General features: G+C 45.0%; 1 protein-coding gene across 2 annotated transcripts in view; it reads left to right on the forward strand.

The window, feature by feature from the left end:
* CRTC1 (CREB regulated transcription coactivator 1) overlaps positions 1-17,212 on the forward strand; it is a 193,333-nt gene that overhangs the window by 95,217 nt on the left and 80,904 nt on the right. For both annotated transcript variants that reach the window (XM_069215548.1, XM_069215549.1), the window contains exons 5-6: positions 12,054-12,148; positions 14,388-14,473. In XM_069215548.1, coding sequence (XP_069071649.1) covers positions 12,054-12,148; positions 14,388-14,473 — 181 coding nt within the window. The remainder of the gene's footprint in view (positions 1-12,053; positions 12,149-14,387; positions 14,474-17,212) is intronic.

Consider the following 17,212-nt stretch of genomic DNA (forward strand, 5'->3'; position numbering starts at 1 on the left):
CGCAGACTTAGTCTGCCAATATCGTCAGGTGCCCCCCCTTGGCATAAATCTGTTCCCTCTGGCCCCGCCCATCCGCTATGTACCGCCTTCTTATGCCCCCAATCACTTAGCTTAGCATTTATATCAAAGATGCAAATTGTTGAAGGCTCTTTGTCCCCACGTCTCGGCAGTGCCGCAAAGTCTCTGCAGATCTTCAAGTTACAGGCATCATCCCTGGTAGTCTCAGTGGGCCTGTACGAATAGTTTAAAGTTCGTCAGCGGTTCTTGGAGTGACCTTCGGCCCGCCTAGTTCTCCTTTTACTGTGGATGCGGAGCTGGCCGTGTCTGAATCCGATCCCAGCTCTGGAAGATCACTCGCAATTGTACTGCGACTTTGCATGTGTATTGGCGTCTCTTTTAGCACTTTTGCTCTTTCCTCTGCTGCTTGCCAGTCGTTGGGCTGGCCTCTGGTGCGCCGTTTGGATCTCTTCCTTGCAGCAGGTTTTTGCCATTTCTCGTCCCCCTTGTCGTCCTCCCGGGGATGTGCAAAGCCCTTGGCGTGGAGCCATGTCCAGGCATCTTCGGGGTTGGTGAATATATGGGTACGGTCCTCCATCACTACCCTTAGCTTGGCTGGAAAGAGCAAGGCATATTTTATGTTCTGTTCCCGTAAGCGTTGCTTGATTTTAACAAAAGAATTGTGTTGGTTCTGCACCTCTTGCGTAAAGTCTGGGTAAGCGTTAATGTTCGAGTCTTCATACTTGAACGGGCCCTTACTGCGGAATTGTTGCAATATTGCGTCTCGGTCTCTGTAGTTCAAAAACCTGGCAATCAATGGCCTGGGGGACTGGCCGGGGGCCGGAGGTCTGCCCGGGATTCTGTAAGCCCTTTCAATTGAGAAAAACTTGGATGGAGCCCCATTTAACACCTCCTTGATTAGCCACTGCTCTAGGGAAATTTCTGATTCCGGTTGACGCATACTTTCCGGAAAGCCCAGAAACCTCACGTTGTTTCGGCGTGCCCTACTCTCCATTTCCTCCGATCTTCTCCAAAGTATCTTCAGCTCCTCCTCCATGCGCTGAATCTGTTTTTGGGTTCCCTTGCACTATTGGAGTTAGGTCGGCAATTTCAGCTTCAGTTGTTTTCACTTTTTCGGCTAGGCTACGATGATCCACTCGTAATAGATTCAAGTCTTGCGCAACTGCATCGATTCTGCCTTCCAGAGATGACTTAGTGTCCAGTATTGCCTGCAATACTTTCTCGAACTGAGCAGAGTGCGCAAGAAGTGTGCTTTCCAGTGACTGTAGGGATGGGCCAGATAGTTGGTCGGTGGATGTTATCACTTGCGTGATTCGGTCTGGATTCTTGGTTGATTTGGCTCTGCCGGCCATTTTGGCTGTTCTGAGATTACCTCCCAATCTGCAGTGATTACACACTTTGAATCTTCCTGATTCGTTGTTTTAAACTTTTACTGAGTGGCCTGGGCATGGAGTGCACATCCGGCATTAAGAGCGTGAGATTGGCCAGCAAAGCAAATGGACATTTAGTCTTATTCAGGCTTATTGTGGCCTGGATATTCAATGACAAATGCTGCAGTCATTAATAAATTCAATGTTCCAGCTTTGAGTTCTAGTGGGGCTGTTTTCCGGGCCCACTGGAGTATGCAAAGGGTGTAAAAGCTGGGGGGGTGGGGGGGGGATCACTCACTTCCTCCTTTGTGATGGGATGGCTTTGTGCCAGAGGCTTCCTCAGATAGAGGGGAGAAATACTTGACGGCCGGGAGAGGCGACGACACTCGGGAGAGATCACGGGTCAGAGCGATCGCAGGGTGCCGCAGATAGGCTTTGTGCAGCTAGGGACAGTCGCGGCAGGGACCCACTGCAGGGGAGTCCAGGGCGGGCCACACGTCCGCGGTCCAACCCAGCCGTCCATTCTGCGCTGGTTGATTAGTCCGAGCTCACAGGAGCACGCGGTCCACATCAATCTTGCCCTCTTGCGTTAATGGAGTGGCGAGGTGAGGGGGGGGGTTGCCCGACGTTCCAGGAGTCTTTCCCCACAGCTTAGTTTTGGTGTCTCCCCCCCCCCCCCCCTCGCGGGTGCCCTCCTCACCTCGTTCCTTTGGCACTGCACCTGAACCCCCGCAGCTTGCTGGGCCGCCGCCGCTGTGCGTCTTCTTTGCCGGGCTGGAGTGCCCCTTCTTTGTTCTTCTGCGGCTTACACACGCGGCTACTGCCGCGGCGAAATTCAAGATGGCGCCCCAGCTCCTCAGGCCGGTACCGGCATCACGCGCCCCGGGGCGCCCAGCGAAATCTGTTGTGCGGTCCACTTCTGGCCGCAGCTCTATAGCCCCCCCGGCCACGAGCAGGCTTGCGCCAGGCAAGAGCGCGAGCGGGGCCGTAGTCGCAGCTCCTCCCTCTCAGCGCCTCACCTGGCGCAGACTCGCGAGTCTCAACCCCGCTTCGCCAGTGCACCGAGGGGCGCTCGCGGCCCAAATTGGATGCCCCAGTCTCCCCCCGGTCGGGCCGCTGTCCCGGCCGTCGATACCAGGCCGCGGGGGGGCGCCTTCCAGGATGTTTCGAGGTAGCCGGGAACGGAGCGCTCAAATCAAGCGACCGTCCCGGCCGCCATTTTGGCTCCTCCCCCCTAGGTGACCAGTTTATTGCATGGACTTGACTGCTCTATACTGCTTTGACGGCCTGGGTTCGCACAGGTACCACCATATTAGAGCGCTATAAGGTAGAGAGGGGGACCCGGCAAGGTTCCCCACTCTCGCCTTGCTTTTTGCTCTGGCTATCGAGCCGTTAGCCTGCATGGCTAGGAAGGGAAACGTCTACAGAGGGCTCACAGTGGCGCGTCACACACATTACATTGCACTCTAAGCCGACCATCATCTTCTCTTTTTAGGAAACCCAGGGGATGCATTACGTAGGGCACGACGACTGTTGGAGACGTTTGGCAGTGTATCCGGGCTTAGAGTTAATGGCATAAATCTAGCTTATTTCCTGTGCTGGAAGGCAGAACAGCTTCCCAAGATTTAATGATCTGACATGGGAACCAAGATGCATGACCTATTTAGGAGTCTGCGTTTATCATAACCGGCTAGATCTGCTAGAAGGGAACATAGAGCGGGCGATACGAGGACTTCGCAGTACAGTGACTTTCTGGGCATCCCTGCCACTGGCGGTAGCAGGGCGGGTTGCGCTCCTGGAATTGATAGCCTTACTCCGCTTACTGTACTTCTTCTCCACCCTGCCGTTGTGGATCCGGAGGGCATTCTTCAAGGAACTAAACTCAGTGGTGGTGGGATTTCTGTGGGGGGACTGGTAGATGGCGACTGTCACTCGCTGTGCTACAAAGACCACTTGCAGAGGGAGGGCTGGCCTTCTCCAATTTCGAGTCCTACTGCTTAGGACAGTTGCAGTGGTTGACCTGCTGGATGGCTTGCCGTATGATGCCTGACAGGGAGATCACCCCTTTCACCCCGGACTTATCATCGTTGGCCAGGGTGGTGCTACGATTAGGCCCCCGACTGATCCTAGCACTAATGAACTGAAGGTAGTGCACAAATGCTGGCTGTGCTATCTTTGTTGCTCAAAGAGTGGTACACCTTATGCACCAGACATTCCGTTACAATGTCTGTTGGTGCTACCACATGGAGGGGATTGGTGGAGACTGTTGAACTGGGAAGCGACCGGGGCGACATCCATGGGTAGTTTGTACAGAGCTAATGCTCGCCTACCGTTGAAGACTTGTGTAGTCATTATAATCTCCCCTCCCTCCCCAGGCCACTTTCTCTTATACAGCGCAGTCATCGAGGTGATTGTAGTGCACTTGCAGGTCGGTCAAACAGAGCCCCTCCCCCTCCCTTCTCGGAAATGTGGCAGTATCTGATGAGTGCCACGGGCATCTACAAAGCAGTGACCTGCCTTTACAAGAAAATACGGAAAACGCTATGCACACCGCTCACAACTCTCAAACGGAAATGGGAAATAGATTAGGCACGTCAATTGCGGATGAAGATTGGGAGGAAATCTTAACCCAGACTCCAAAAGCTTCAAGAAATGCTCTGTTCAAGCTTATAAACATATATGTCCTACAAAGAACATATCTGAAGCCAGGGAGACTTCGGAGACGTTTTGGGGAGTTAGAAGTAAGATGTCCAAGATGTGGAGATACAGAGGCAGAATTCCTTCACATGTTTTGGTCTTGCCCGAACATGCGGGAGTTCTGGGATGCTGTTATTAGCTCCATTACTGATGTACTAGACTGAGAGGTTCCCAACTACCCCAGATTCGGCTTGCTCGGGGATATAAACACACGGCCTGTCACAGTCTGATTGGTTAATCAGTTCGGAGATTTGGCCCTGCTACTGGCTAAAAGAGAAATAGCAATGAATTGGAAGAAGGTTCGGGCCCCCGGGGGGATCATGGAGAAGGGAGGTGCTGAGATGGGCACAGGCAGAAGAGACAGTGAGGTAGAGGGAAGCCAGGCGAGGTCAGGGGCTGATGGAGAGAGCAAGGGCCTGGAGTACCCTGGCATATGATTGGGACAAACTGTGGGACTCACCCAGGGATAAGATACCATCCCCTTAAGAAATATGAGATGACACCTACTACGTGTTCAGATGACTAAGCCCCCCTCACCTAACACCTATGCGGCGGTAAGAGAAGGCGGTAGGGGCAAAGGAATCCGACTGGGGGACACCCATCACAGTAATAGTCATTAGGAATACTGAAAAAACCGGAAACAGTTAGGCACACAAGGGGGGCAGCTACCTGCATGGGAGAACCACCCTTTAGCGGAGATACGATAATAACGACACACACTAAGACTGGAAATATGGAATGATACACATGGAAGTTAATTATAATGTAGAATACAGTACTATGTTTCATGTGCACTATCTATAACTATATAATTGATATGAGCACTGTTGTTTATAAAGGCATAAACAATTGCTATGAAATCACAAGTAGGAAGGGTGGTTCACCCAAAATGTATGCACTGTTATGTTTAAATACCAATAAATAATGTAAAAAAAAAAGGATTTAGTACTTCCTTTGTCAGGAGGACTCTGTACATAGTCAGGCTATATGAAAAGTTCTATGCAAAGACAGATTTGTGTTGAGCAGTTGATTACATTCATTTCAGTTTTTTTTTAAAGATGTGTTTAAAGATGTGTCAAACTGCGCAATTAAAAAGCTACTTGTACCTATACGAAGTGCATTAGCTGAAAATACACTTGGATATTATTAACAACATATAAAATTAACATAAAAATGGAGGAGCAGCCAAGATGATAAACTGATGAGCAACATATTGTATAAAATATTAATAACATTTAACAGTTAAAACTTAGCGTATTGAGTAAAACAAATATTGAATGTGCAAATTACATCAGTTTCGTAAATGTGAATACCCAATAATGCATAATTAGTGCAGGTGGGATATTTTACACAGGCTCTAAAGCAGTGTAAATTTGGTACTAGCACAAATAACAATGCAATAGGTATGAGGGTTCATACTGGAGACTCACAGGGGACAGGTAAGGTGATGTAGAGGAGAAGCGTAAACACGTGATTCAGTAAGGTTTAGATAAAATACCAAAATCCCAGAGTTTAAGCTGTTCTTGATGCTGATGTGCATGTTGGACTGTTTCCATGCACCTTCAGCAGCAGAGATGTGAGTTCATGGACCGTGAGGCAGGAGGAGAGCTGACTGTAATCTGGAAGTGAATGAGTTCCAGACTCTTGGTGCACATATGTTTCAAGTTGAGCTAGATGGATTTCCATGTTAAAGAAGTGATCCAGCAATCCTCATTACATCACAGTTCAAGAGATTTACTACTTTAATTTGAAAGTTAGATTGCCTGTACTTCTCAGAATTTGTGCCATACGTTTAATCGGAAAGTACCAGCACTTCAATCTCAAACAAGTACTCTGTGATAGCGAGTACCTGCACTTCTGCATTACCATCGCATTAATTGCTTTTGATCTTTCTAATATTGAGCACCCTATATCAGCGCAACCCCCACTCAAGTGGGCTTTATGCTTCCTTCCACTGAATGAACGTATATCTAGCCTTACTGGAGTTATTAAACACTATAGGCTGTTATCACTTTTGTTCATGTTGTTGGCTTAAAACTTTTTTAATGACCGTTAACCCATATTTGGAAAACATTAAAGTGTTACTTTGAAATGTGTTTGTAGGCTGAAGTCTAGTAACTGGCCCACCTATCCCTTTGCATATGTGGGTCCTTTTTGTGATCGTATTCTCTGTTCGAAGGAGTTGCCTGGTTTTCACTTTTCAATTTCCATAATTCCATTTCCTTAAGCAACAGAATCCAATCCTCCCTTAAGCCATCAAAATAGCGGTGATCTTGTGCCCTGCTTCTCCAGCATGGTGTCCGCCCAGATGCACATTTGTTGGTTGTATTTTATTTCCATTACTGTCAAGCCAGACCTCTAAAAAAATTTATTTATTGTAAAACTTTCAATCTGAAGACCAAGTGAAAATATTTAAAGTTGTTTGGCTTTTGTTTGTCTGGGAGAATGTCTAAATATGGCTCTTCTTTGCCATTTTTCTCTTTGTCTGGAGATTTTGTCAGTGACTTTCTTTTGACCAGTAGTTATTTTGGTGTTTTTCACATTTTCTTTCTTTCAATGTTAATAGAAGGTGTTGTGCTCAAATCTTTTCTTGTAGGGTGGCCTTTTAGTTTCTGTTGGAATACCTGCTTTGCTTCTATGTCAGTCTGTGTTTTATAAATAAGATTCATGTTTACTGTAACAATGATATGGCTACAACCAAAATCGTCCATTAGAGGGCCATGCAGATTTTGAATTCCATCTCCCTAATAAAATAAATGGGGGTGAAGCCATCATCTATAGCCTTGTCCAACTCTTCAAGGACTTCTACCCTAGCAGATGGTCACCATTTTAGGCCACAGAAAATGGTGGCGAGTGTGCAACTCTGCTTCATTGTCGAAGATTTTAGATGTGGAGATGGTGCACAGCAACAAGGTATCGCTTGCCATACGGAGGATGGTTAACATCAACCCTGGGGACATTCTACATCTTCTGTAGTTTCCATTTGGGGAGGAGTTAGCATGGAACCAGGTGTGTTGAATGTTTTATATACACATTCAAGCTGAGTCCCAAGGAGTTTGTTCATCGTAGGAGGAATACAAACTGGAAATCCTATGAGTAGGTGATTTCCTTAATTCAGTCCCTTCTCTTTTTAATGAGTCGTCTTTTACCTATTGTTTTTGTACTTTTAAACTACAAATGAAAAAGTAGCATCTGTCTATCGCCATAAGATTGGTTTGTGGTTATTTTGGATCCTTCCTATTATAGTTATGGCCCAGGAAGAGAATATGGTGGATTCCATAATCAGTAGTGTAACAAAACTTGAGGGTGCCCCAGTAGGAAGCTGGCCTGGTGTGTGGTGAGCACCTGTGGAGCTATAACCTTATACCACATCCAGGTATCCCCTACTAGTGAAGTGTAAGCAGTGCCTAGAAGCCATGCTCTCTAGCGGTAGCGGTAGCTGTGGATGTGCAGCCATAACTTATCTAGGAGACATGCAAAGCTCATTCAATACTGCCACAGTCACACAGCATTTACACACATGAAAGAACCACACCGTGTTACAAAAATTAAGGTTCTTTATTATGGTAACACAAGTATCAGAATATTATTAGGCAGTCCCCCCAACTGGAGGTAAGTAAACATACTATTATATACATATTAGCAATCAGTAAAGAGCAATAAAAGCAACAAGCATTGGCAAAGCATTATAAACCAATGTAGGCTCTAGAGAGGGCTAAACCTTATACTAAATAAGTGGAATGCGAGATACAGTCCACCACCCAAGGATATGGAATCCGTAGAGGGGAGCTGGAGAAAATAGGAACCCCAAGAGGTGAGTACCAGAGTGACCCCCCAGCAACCAGGATAGCAAAGGTAAGTAAGTACCTGGTGTTCCCCAAACCCAATGGGAGGACTTTGGTAAAGGTTTGTGCAAGACCCAAAAAAGGCTGGAAGAACCCAAAGGTAGATTCTGGCAGAAGAGGACCTGCAAAGGGCGGGGACCAACTCCAGTACATGATGAAATGTCTGGTTGTGGCAGGAGCCACTAACTTTGGATGCAGGACCAGGTTGATGGGGGATAAGGAAGACCAGCTGTGCAGCACTGGAGCTGAACAGGAGTCCCTGAAGTGATGCAGTTGGTGTCCTATGTCGGCTGTCGGGTTGCAGTGGGTCAGTGACGCAGGAAGGCCACCAACAAGCCTTGGCAAATGCAACCTAGGAAAAAAGTGTTGCAAGGCTGAGGAGGACCAGCAAGGGGACTTGACCTAAGGAGTGGAGTCCGTGGTGACCCTCAGCAGTCAGGAGAGTCACTAGAAGAGAAGGCAACCCACTGGCAGCAGGCACAGCAGTCGCCTTGAGGCCTACTCAGCACACCTGAAGAGAAGTCCCATGTCGCTGGAGCAGCAGAGAAGAGACTGCTTTGCAGGAAGAAGTGCTGGGGGCCGGGGCTACACGAAGCCTGAAGATCCCTTGGAGGAGGAGCAAAAAAGCCTTGGTAGCTGCAAGAGTCGCAGTGCACAGGGGTACTGTCCTGCAAGGAGAGGGCAAGGGCTTACCGTCTCTGAAGTTGGACAGCTGGCAGAGAGGACCAAGGGGGACCACTCCAGACCACCACCTGTGATGCAGGATCCACGCAGTTCTGGTGGAGTGCAGAACCACACAGATGTTCGTCGTTGCATTTAATGCCTGCCGATGCAGGAGAGTGACTCCTTCAATCCAAGGGAGAGTCCCTCTTACTTCTTGGTGCAGGCTGGAGTCTCGGTGATCTCAGAGGATGCACAGTCGGGGAAATGTTGCAGTTGCTGGAAGGAGAAAGAGAAACAATGTTGCACAGGGGAGACCTCAAATAGCCCAGGAAGGGGGGGGTTGGTCACCTAGCAGGTTGACCACCTTTCAGGAGCGGACTGTGATATCACCTATCTGACCTGGCCACTCAGATGCTCCTAGGGATCTCTGCCCACCTTGGATTCAAGATGGCAGAATTAAGTTGCCACCTGGAGAAGCTCTGGGCATAACCTGGAGTGGTGATGGACAGGGGAGTGGTCACTTCCCTTTTCTTTGTCCAGTTTCGTGCCAGAGCAGGGACCGGGGGGTCCCTGGAATGGTGCAAACCAGTTTATGCAAGGAGTGCACCAAATATGCTCTTCAAAGCATACCGGTGGTTTGGGGAGGTTACCCCTCCCAAGCCATGTAACACCTATTTTCAAGGGAGGGGGTGTTATCTTCCTCTCCCACAGGAAATCCTTTCTTCTGCCTTCCTCTGCCTGAGCTGGTAAAGCAGCAGGAGTGTAGAAACCTGTTTGAGGGGTGGCAGCAGTGTGCGCTGCCCAGAAAATCCCACAAGACTGGTAGGAGCAATGCTGGAGGTCTTCTAAGGAGCCCCCAGAGTGCATGGAATCATACAGCCAATACTGTCAACAGTATTGGGGTATGATTCCGACATGTTTGATACCAAACATGCCCAGGTTCGGAGTTACCGTTATGTAGTTGGACACAGGACCAATGTCCTGTACCCAGTACAGGGCTAAAATGGCTTCCCTGCAATTACTAACTCCATTGTAATGGAGCTGGAGTTCGTAGGGGCGCCTCTGCTCATGCAGGGGTGCCATCACACACAGGTACCTGCGCTCTGCCCTCTGGGCTAGGAGGGCCTACCGTAGGTGTGACGTATAGTGACCTGTAGTGAAAGGCTGCAATGGCAGGCCTGCAGACACATTTTGCATGGGCTCCAATCAATGGTGCAATACATGCTGCAACCCATGGGGAACCCCTGGTGCCCTAATGTCCTGGGTACCATATACTAGGGACTTGTATGGGGGCACCAGTATGCCGATTGTGGATTGTGCAAGGTCCTAAACAACCAAATTTAGAGGGAGAGAGCACAATCATTGGGGTCCTGGTTAGCAGGATCCCACTGAAAACTGTCAAAGCATACTCACAGCAGGCAAAAAGTGGGGTAACCATGCCAAAAAGAGGGTACTTTCCTACAGCACCCCTTGCAATAGTGCAACAAATCTGAATCTGTAGTCTTAAAGCAGTTGAACAGTGGCTTGTAATGATGTGACATTCTGAATTAATGTCTGTGGGGCGATCTAAAACAAAGTGATCTTTGTGCCCAGTCTAGGGCGAAAGCCTGATTGCGAAGTTCTCAGAAAATCTTTGCTTTCAAAGTGATAGGGGAACCAGCACACCAGATATTATCTGCTGATCTTGGATATGGCTGGTAGCAGACAGATCATTCTGTTATTTGTGTCTAGGTCTGCTTCAGAAATTGGTTTCTGAACAAAAAGCTTAACTGCCGGCTTTCAACTTTCAGAAACTGCTCCAGACAAAAACAAGGTATCCAGTAGGTTAGGCGCAGCTTAGACACCGCAAGAGCCAGAAATGTACAGCCTGACATATGGCAAATGTTACCAGGGGACCAGGCTGTTGGTAGCCTCCAAGAGTATTTGCTTTCCTTTCTATAAAAGCAGGAAAGGCTTCAGGCCTGGCGACCTCAACAGAGTGAGGAAGTTCTCCCACTCATACCTTGTACGTCCTTATAGATCACCATTTTTCCCCCAATAAAATAGAGGCCAACTTGGCACAAAAATGTGTGAGAATGGCTTCGAATTGTCAGTACATTTGAGAGAAGTCAATTCTTCACAGCCCCAAATAAGACAATAGCAGAGTTGAAGGCTTGAGAGAGATCCTTTTAAAAGACACAGGGACAAATTATCAGAGTTTTACCTATTGTGTGTATCAGAAAATGTTTTAGTACTTTTGGCCCACTGATTCTGAAGTTTAGGAAGCAGATATTCATGCAGGCTCTGATAGCAGTCTGGAACAATGACTAGCTGAGTTCCATGCTCCTTCAAGATTCCTACGTCTGTGTCCCCATCTGGGTGGACACAGGGCAAGGTCTTTGTTTTATGCCACCCAATCAGTACTACCTGTACAAGATACTGAGATTCAGTCTTCATTGCACCTCTTGAATTTTCACCAACCCCGAAATTGCCCTGAATGCTGCCGTTCTGTCAGAGCAGATGGCATTGGCACCCATACCTATGTCGTTGACTCATAAGAGCAGTGCTAAAGAAGATAAGGAGCCCAGCATAGCCTCAGCACCTGGGCCCTATTCAAGTTGGGAATATTTAGTATTTTTCCCACAAATCACCTCGTTCTCTCAGAAAAGATTCAGTTGATAGTTGTGATTCTAGATTCTGATCTGGAGCATTTGCTGTTCGACAGAGGGAACAGCTTTTCCAAGGTTGCGGCTCACTTTGTGTCCAAAGATATCAAGACAACAAGGTGGTTCTAGAAACCTCTAGAAATAGTCATCCTGCTTTGGGGTTGTTCATCAAGCTAAGATCCACTGACATTCTCTGCAGTTCCACTGTGCAGACCATTGTGGTTTCTGCTTGTGGGACTTACAGGCACACATCCCTGTCCATCCATCCTTTGTTCCGAACCAGGAATGGTTGCCACATGGCTCCGTTCTCTTGATGGAATACCTTGTTTAGCCATTCGCCTTGTCCCACCCAGTGCTCTTGGTCACCATTGACTTGACAGACTGTGGGGGGAGGGGACATTTTGGGGAACTCTTATTGTCCCTATGGTATAATATATCATGCATTATTTGTTAACCACACATTTTTGAAGGAGGACTTTTAGGCCATTGTTTTTTCTCACAGAGATTAAATTATTTGAAATTATTGACCTTGAGTACACATAAGAATATCGAATGGTTTAGTAATGGAATTTATCCTTCCTAATAACTCCATATTAAAGGCGGCGATGGATAGAGTTTTAAATATTGTAAAATAATTTAAAGACTTCTTGTCTTTGTGTAATATTTCAGTTCCCGGTAAGAAGATACAAGGTTCCTGCTGTCTAATTGCGTTTGATGTTGGTGGTTTGCACTGCCTTGGAGCATATTGGTAACTTGTCATTGATGAATTTGTGGTGTTTGGAAATCTATAAGGAAAATGTTTGTTTTCCCATCAGAACGAACTCAGATTCTGCCTTGCATCAAAGTACGATGACTCCTGCTCAACAGGAAGCTTTTTCTGGCGGCTCACAAGACATGCAGCAGAAACGAGGTACACCTGTACACAAGAAACCGCATATAATCATTCAATTGTGTGGAAACAGTAGCTGCAATTTTGATTTTTGAAGTTCTCACTGAAAGTTTTCATCCCGTTTTGTGTAATAAATGAATTATTTAATTTGATGTTGTGCTACTGTTGGGTTCTGAGCCCATATTTTGTGCAGTAGAATGAGTAGGTTGTCTTGCAGTGTAGGATCTAGGACCCTATATTGACATAAGATTTGGTGTCCACTCATTCTATCATAACCTCACCAAAATACATTTTCCCTTTGGCCAGTATGATTAGAAATGAGCAAACATTTCTTTCTGTGCGGTGGGCAAGTATGCAAGAGATCACCTTTTTAGCCGCAAGGCAAGGACTGTATGCAACATTGAATTTTTTTAAATAACATTTATCTGCCCTTACTGACTTTCTAACTATACCAATTAGGCTAATCATCTATGGTGAAGAAAAGTCTAGGAAGAAGGCTACTGAAGAAGGAAATAAATTTGATTTATACCCTAAAGGCCTTGCTTTCGGTTATTTTTACTTGTGGATAAGGGGTATATGTTTTTTATTTTAAGCATACAGCTGCTGTCCATATTGTCAGGCCAGTAAAATTAAGAGCGTAGAGGAAATTAAGAGGTTTGATCGTTGACTACAACATGTTGATTGATGCATGTGCACACTGGTCTAACTTCAGACAGTAAAATCAAAGGCTTTCTTACCAGTGTCAGGAGGCAGTCTGTTTCAGTGTTGGGTTTCCCTTCAGTTTTTTTTATGTGAGAGTTTTTCCATGAGGGGTAGAAAGGAACATATTCAAAGAACTCACAGGGTTTGGCCTGCGTCCATCTGATCACAAAGGTAGGCAGCTACTTCTGCTTTAGTGGCAGGAGCGTGTATGTCGACAGTGTTGCACCTCCTATAAGCAGCATTGTGGTCATGTTTTCACAGAGAATCAGGTTCCCGAATACTGAAGGTATTCATTCAGAATTTGCATTGGGAGCGGCACAAAGTTGGATGCTTTTGTTGATTAATGCTGATGCAAACCTGGTGGGGCGGTGGCAGGGACAGTGTGTTCTCCTTACGCTGTTCTGCAGCACTGTCTTCTCTGCTAATAGGAAAGCCAGATCTAGCGGAAATTCCCAGCCTCCAACCATCACCTGTGTGTGCTCCAAGTATAGCCAGTGAGCAGTAGCATGGGCTCACCTCCGGTTTAGGGAACACAACATTGGAAAAAACAAAGAAAGGCATAAACGAAGTGCATAGAATACATGGCACGTGATTTGGAGAAAAACTGTAAAACGGAGTAAGACCACACCCTGAGTGGTTTTTCACAGGCTATACAGAAACATGTTCAAGGCGCCTGGGTATTCAGCTGAGTTTTCAAAAAGTAATTAAAACTATTGGAGATGGGTTTCCTTGTGTGGAATAAAATATATCAACTGTCGCCCATTAGATTATTGGTATTTGCGACCTTCTTAAAGAGCAAAAATAAGGTGGTTTACCAATAAAACTCCTAATTCTTGCAGTGGTAGGAGTGCCTTATGTAAGGTAACGTACGTGTGTGTGTCCTTCTCTTAGGAACCTCAATGACCCTTTGCACGCACCTGCATTTATTTTTCATAAACTGTATGTGTGAGTTGGCTTGAAGACAGTAAGAGCTTCACTGATACAAATGTTGTGTTTGTGCCAGAGCATCTGAACCATGGAGTACTGTACATATAACATCAGTGTGTAGTGGTCTGTGCTAGCTTTACAAGGGATGTTTCCCAGGATTTGAGGAAGAGTGAGTGAGTTGGGAACATCTTGTTGTGACATACTAGTTCCAATTCTTTATAGTTAGCCCTTTGTGTTACACATATTCCCAGTTGTAGACATAGAGATAAAATAATTTGCTTGGATTCAGCAATGTTTTTCCCAAAGCTGCACGTAAAACCCGGGAGGCCTGTTTTTAAATCAGCATCTTATTTGCTAGACCATGTTTCTCCTTTGGTTTCTTATTTGTTTTCTTGGTCAGCAACTTGATTTTGAATGCTTTACTATTTCATACAATTGAAGTAAAAGGCTGTCTGTGATATATATGTTCAAATCTCTTAATGTGGTACAATAATCGCCAGTGTACTTAGTTAATTTGTGATATGAACGTTAGAGGGCATTGCATGTTATGAGGAGATTTACAAACATTTTCCAATCAAATTCAGTCAATGTTTCAAACATAATGTATGTGAATCTTGATTTTCTTTTTTAGTTTTGTTACTGTCACTGCCAGGAATGGATGAGACCACATCTGAAGGAGACAAGACTCTGAATAAACAGGGATGGGACACTAAAAAGGTAGATTTTGGTGCTCTTTGTGCTCTAGCCTGCTGTAATCCCTCTTAGAGCTTTTAACCACACCCACCACATGCCCATCATTTTCATGGGCTTGCCTTTTAAAAATTGCTTGATTTTATTTGTGAAAGGCATGCAACCATCATGCCTTTTCTGGTGTTTAGCCCTCCTTGAGCACACCGGCAAACTACTGAAAACATTAAAAGCTCTGTGTTTTGAGCATGTTTTCTGGACTACTTTTTCTTTTTATTACGTACGCAGCGCGATCTTGCTGCACATTTACCGATACGTTTGACTGCGAGCGAACATCTGTTTCATTTTGTGTGCTCCTTCATGCTCAAGGCATGGCACTTTAAATCGGCTCGCTTATGTAAAACTGCATTACTTTTCATTTTCATTCTAGGACTTCACTCCGCTAATAGCTCTAAGTTGAGCAAATGCGAGACCCATTGCATTGCAAATGCATGTTTTTGTTTGCTTTCTTTGTTGTACCCAGCTTAATGAGATGTGTGTGTCTGTCTGTGCACGCACATTTGTGAATGTGTGCCTGCTTGGTATGCAGAACATATAACAATGTTGTATTGTCACATAATGCAAATATTAGTGACAGTTTCTTTCTCAACCCGCTTTTACTGTCATGGATTTTCTTTGGAAGAGAATCTAAATCAATTTCTAATAGTAGAACGTCCTCCTATGATGACTTCTTACTTTTGTCTTTTTTTTTGTTAGAAACCTCCAGCAGGTCTTAATGATTGACCAATAGTAATAAGTTATAGAATGAAATGGAAACACGCTTTAGCTTTAGTGAAGGATTCCATGATTAGTGGGAAAGTGTTACAGCATCTTGACATCAAATTTTCTTATGTTTATATGTTCATTTCTATACTCTAAGTACCGTTTTATCTGTTGTGACAGACACAAAATTTTATAGTATACAGTTTGCTTTTCTGTTTCTAGGGATGTAAAGGCAGCAGAATGTTGGCCACACACTGACATTCATTTAAGGAACTGTACTTGTGAATTAAACCTCTAATTTATATTTTACCTCTGGCTATTGTCTTGTGATCTTGGTCTTATTGTTTGAGGTTTGGTTTTGGCCAGGACTTTTTGATTTAACTAAAGTTATAAATCTAATATACTTAAAGTAGAATTCTGTCAGCCCTCTTTATGCTTTGGATATTATTGTGCAATTCACAGTTTTCTTCCGCCTACCACAGCATACAGCCTGTGCAGTGGGTCTGCCCACTTCAGCCACTTGCTAACTTCATTTTTAATAGGAGGAACAGTGTACAGTTCTCTGGTTGAAGCTAATATCTGCTCATCCATTCTTCTATGATATTGAAACAGTGCTTAAGATTGAGATTTCCTCGTGAGAAGGGTCTACAACAGTATACCACTGGCATCTATATATTGTAACTTAGTGATTGAATCATGAAACATACAAAACATTTTTAACATAAAATGCTCTACTGACCCTGTTTATCAACGACCTAGTGGAGCTTATAATGGAACGAGCAACCCACACATAGCAAAAAACATTAGGAATAAGGACAGCTTTCAGTTGCTTACAGGAAGGCATAGATAAAGTGTAACGTCCCTAGACAACAAAGAGCCTGAGTGGCACGCTAGAAGATTTTGATGCTGTGACTGCTGATTATTAAATGATGATTAAATGGAATACATTTGACAGTCTTTTGCTGATGTTAGTGGTGCGTGTGTATGAAAGCACCTCCAATCCATACAGCCACCTTCGGGTCTAAACCTTTACATCTATGGCACAGTTATCTTAATGCTGCACTACACATCCCCATCTACAGGCCAAGGGGACTGCAGCATTATGAACCATTGTGGGCCTCATTATTAGTTTGGCTGGTGGTGGGAGCTGCCCACCAAAATCTTTGGGCCGGAAGGCCGCCACTGGCAATGTTGAGTTACATCGGGTGCCTGTAATCGCATTGGTATATATGAATGTTTTGTGACCAAATTACGGTTGAAAGCCATTTTTTGTTTACCGAAACCTTTAGAGTGCCATTCGCAAATAGGAAGGGGTCTCCATGGGACCCCATACTTGTTGTGAATGTTGATACAGATATATTTACACAGAAGGGGACCACTGCCTACTCTTAAAATATGAAACTTAAACGTTTCATTTTTTTCTTTTTAAACCCATCACATTTCCTTAAAGGAAAATGGACAGCATTTTAAAAACAAAATCATAAAAAAGATTGCTTTATTAAAAAGCAATCACAGACATAGTGGTCTGGTGACCCCAGCAGGACACCTTATCTGTAATGGCTGCACCTCCTAATGGGTCCCAGATTGCGACCTACTTCATTAATATTCATGAGGTAAAGCTGTTGCCACCCCATTAGGAATTACTATATCCAATTTCTAGGTTTTGTACATTAGGAACTGAGATGTACTAATTGTGATTCACAAAGATTCACAATTAGGAAATTGCAGTCTGTACATACGGGCCCTAGAGACTGTAGGCATGTGCAACACCATATACTATATAGTGCATCTGTGAAAATATACTACTGACCTGTAAAGTATCCAGGTGGTACAAATCTCGATCAATACCATTCAACATCCACACTCATGATCCGTATTTCATTGAAGTTATGTTCAATCCTGTTAAAATAACTTAAGTGTAATCACACTCAAACCACCAATCCACAAAATAATATAAGTGCTCTTGTCCATCTGGGGCATTCACCCTAAAACAAAGATATCACTTGT

The sequence above is a fragment of the Pleurodeles waltl genome, chromosome 12 (assembly GCF_031143425.1).
Source record: "Pleurodeles waltl isolate 20211129_DDA chromosome 12, aPleWal1.hap1.20221129, whole genome shotgun sequence".
NCBI classification, from domain to species: domain Eukaryota; kingdom Metazoa; phylum Chordata; class Amphibia; order Caudata; family Salamandridae; genus Pleurodeles; species Pleurodeles waltl.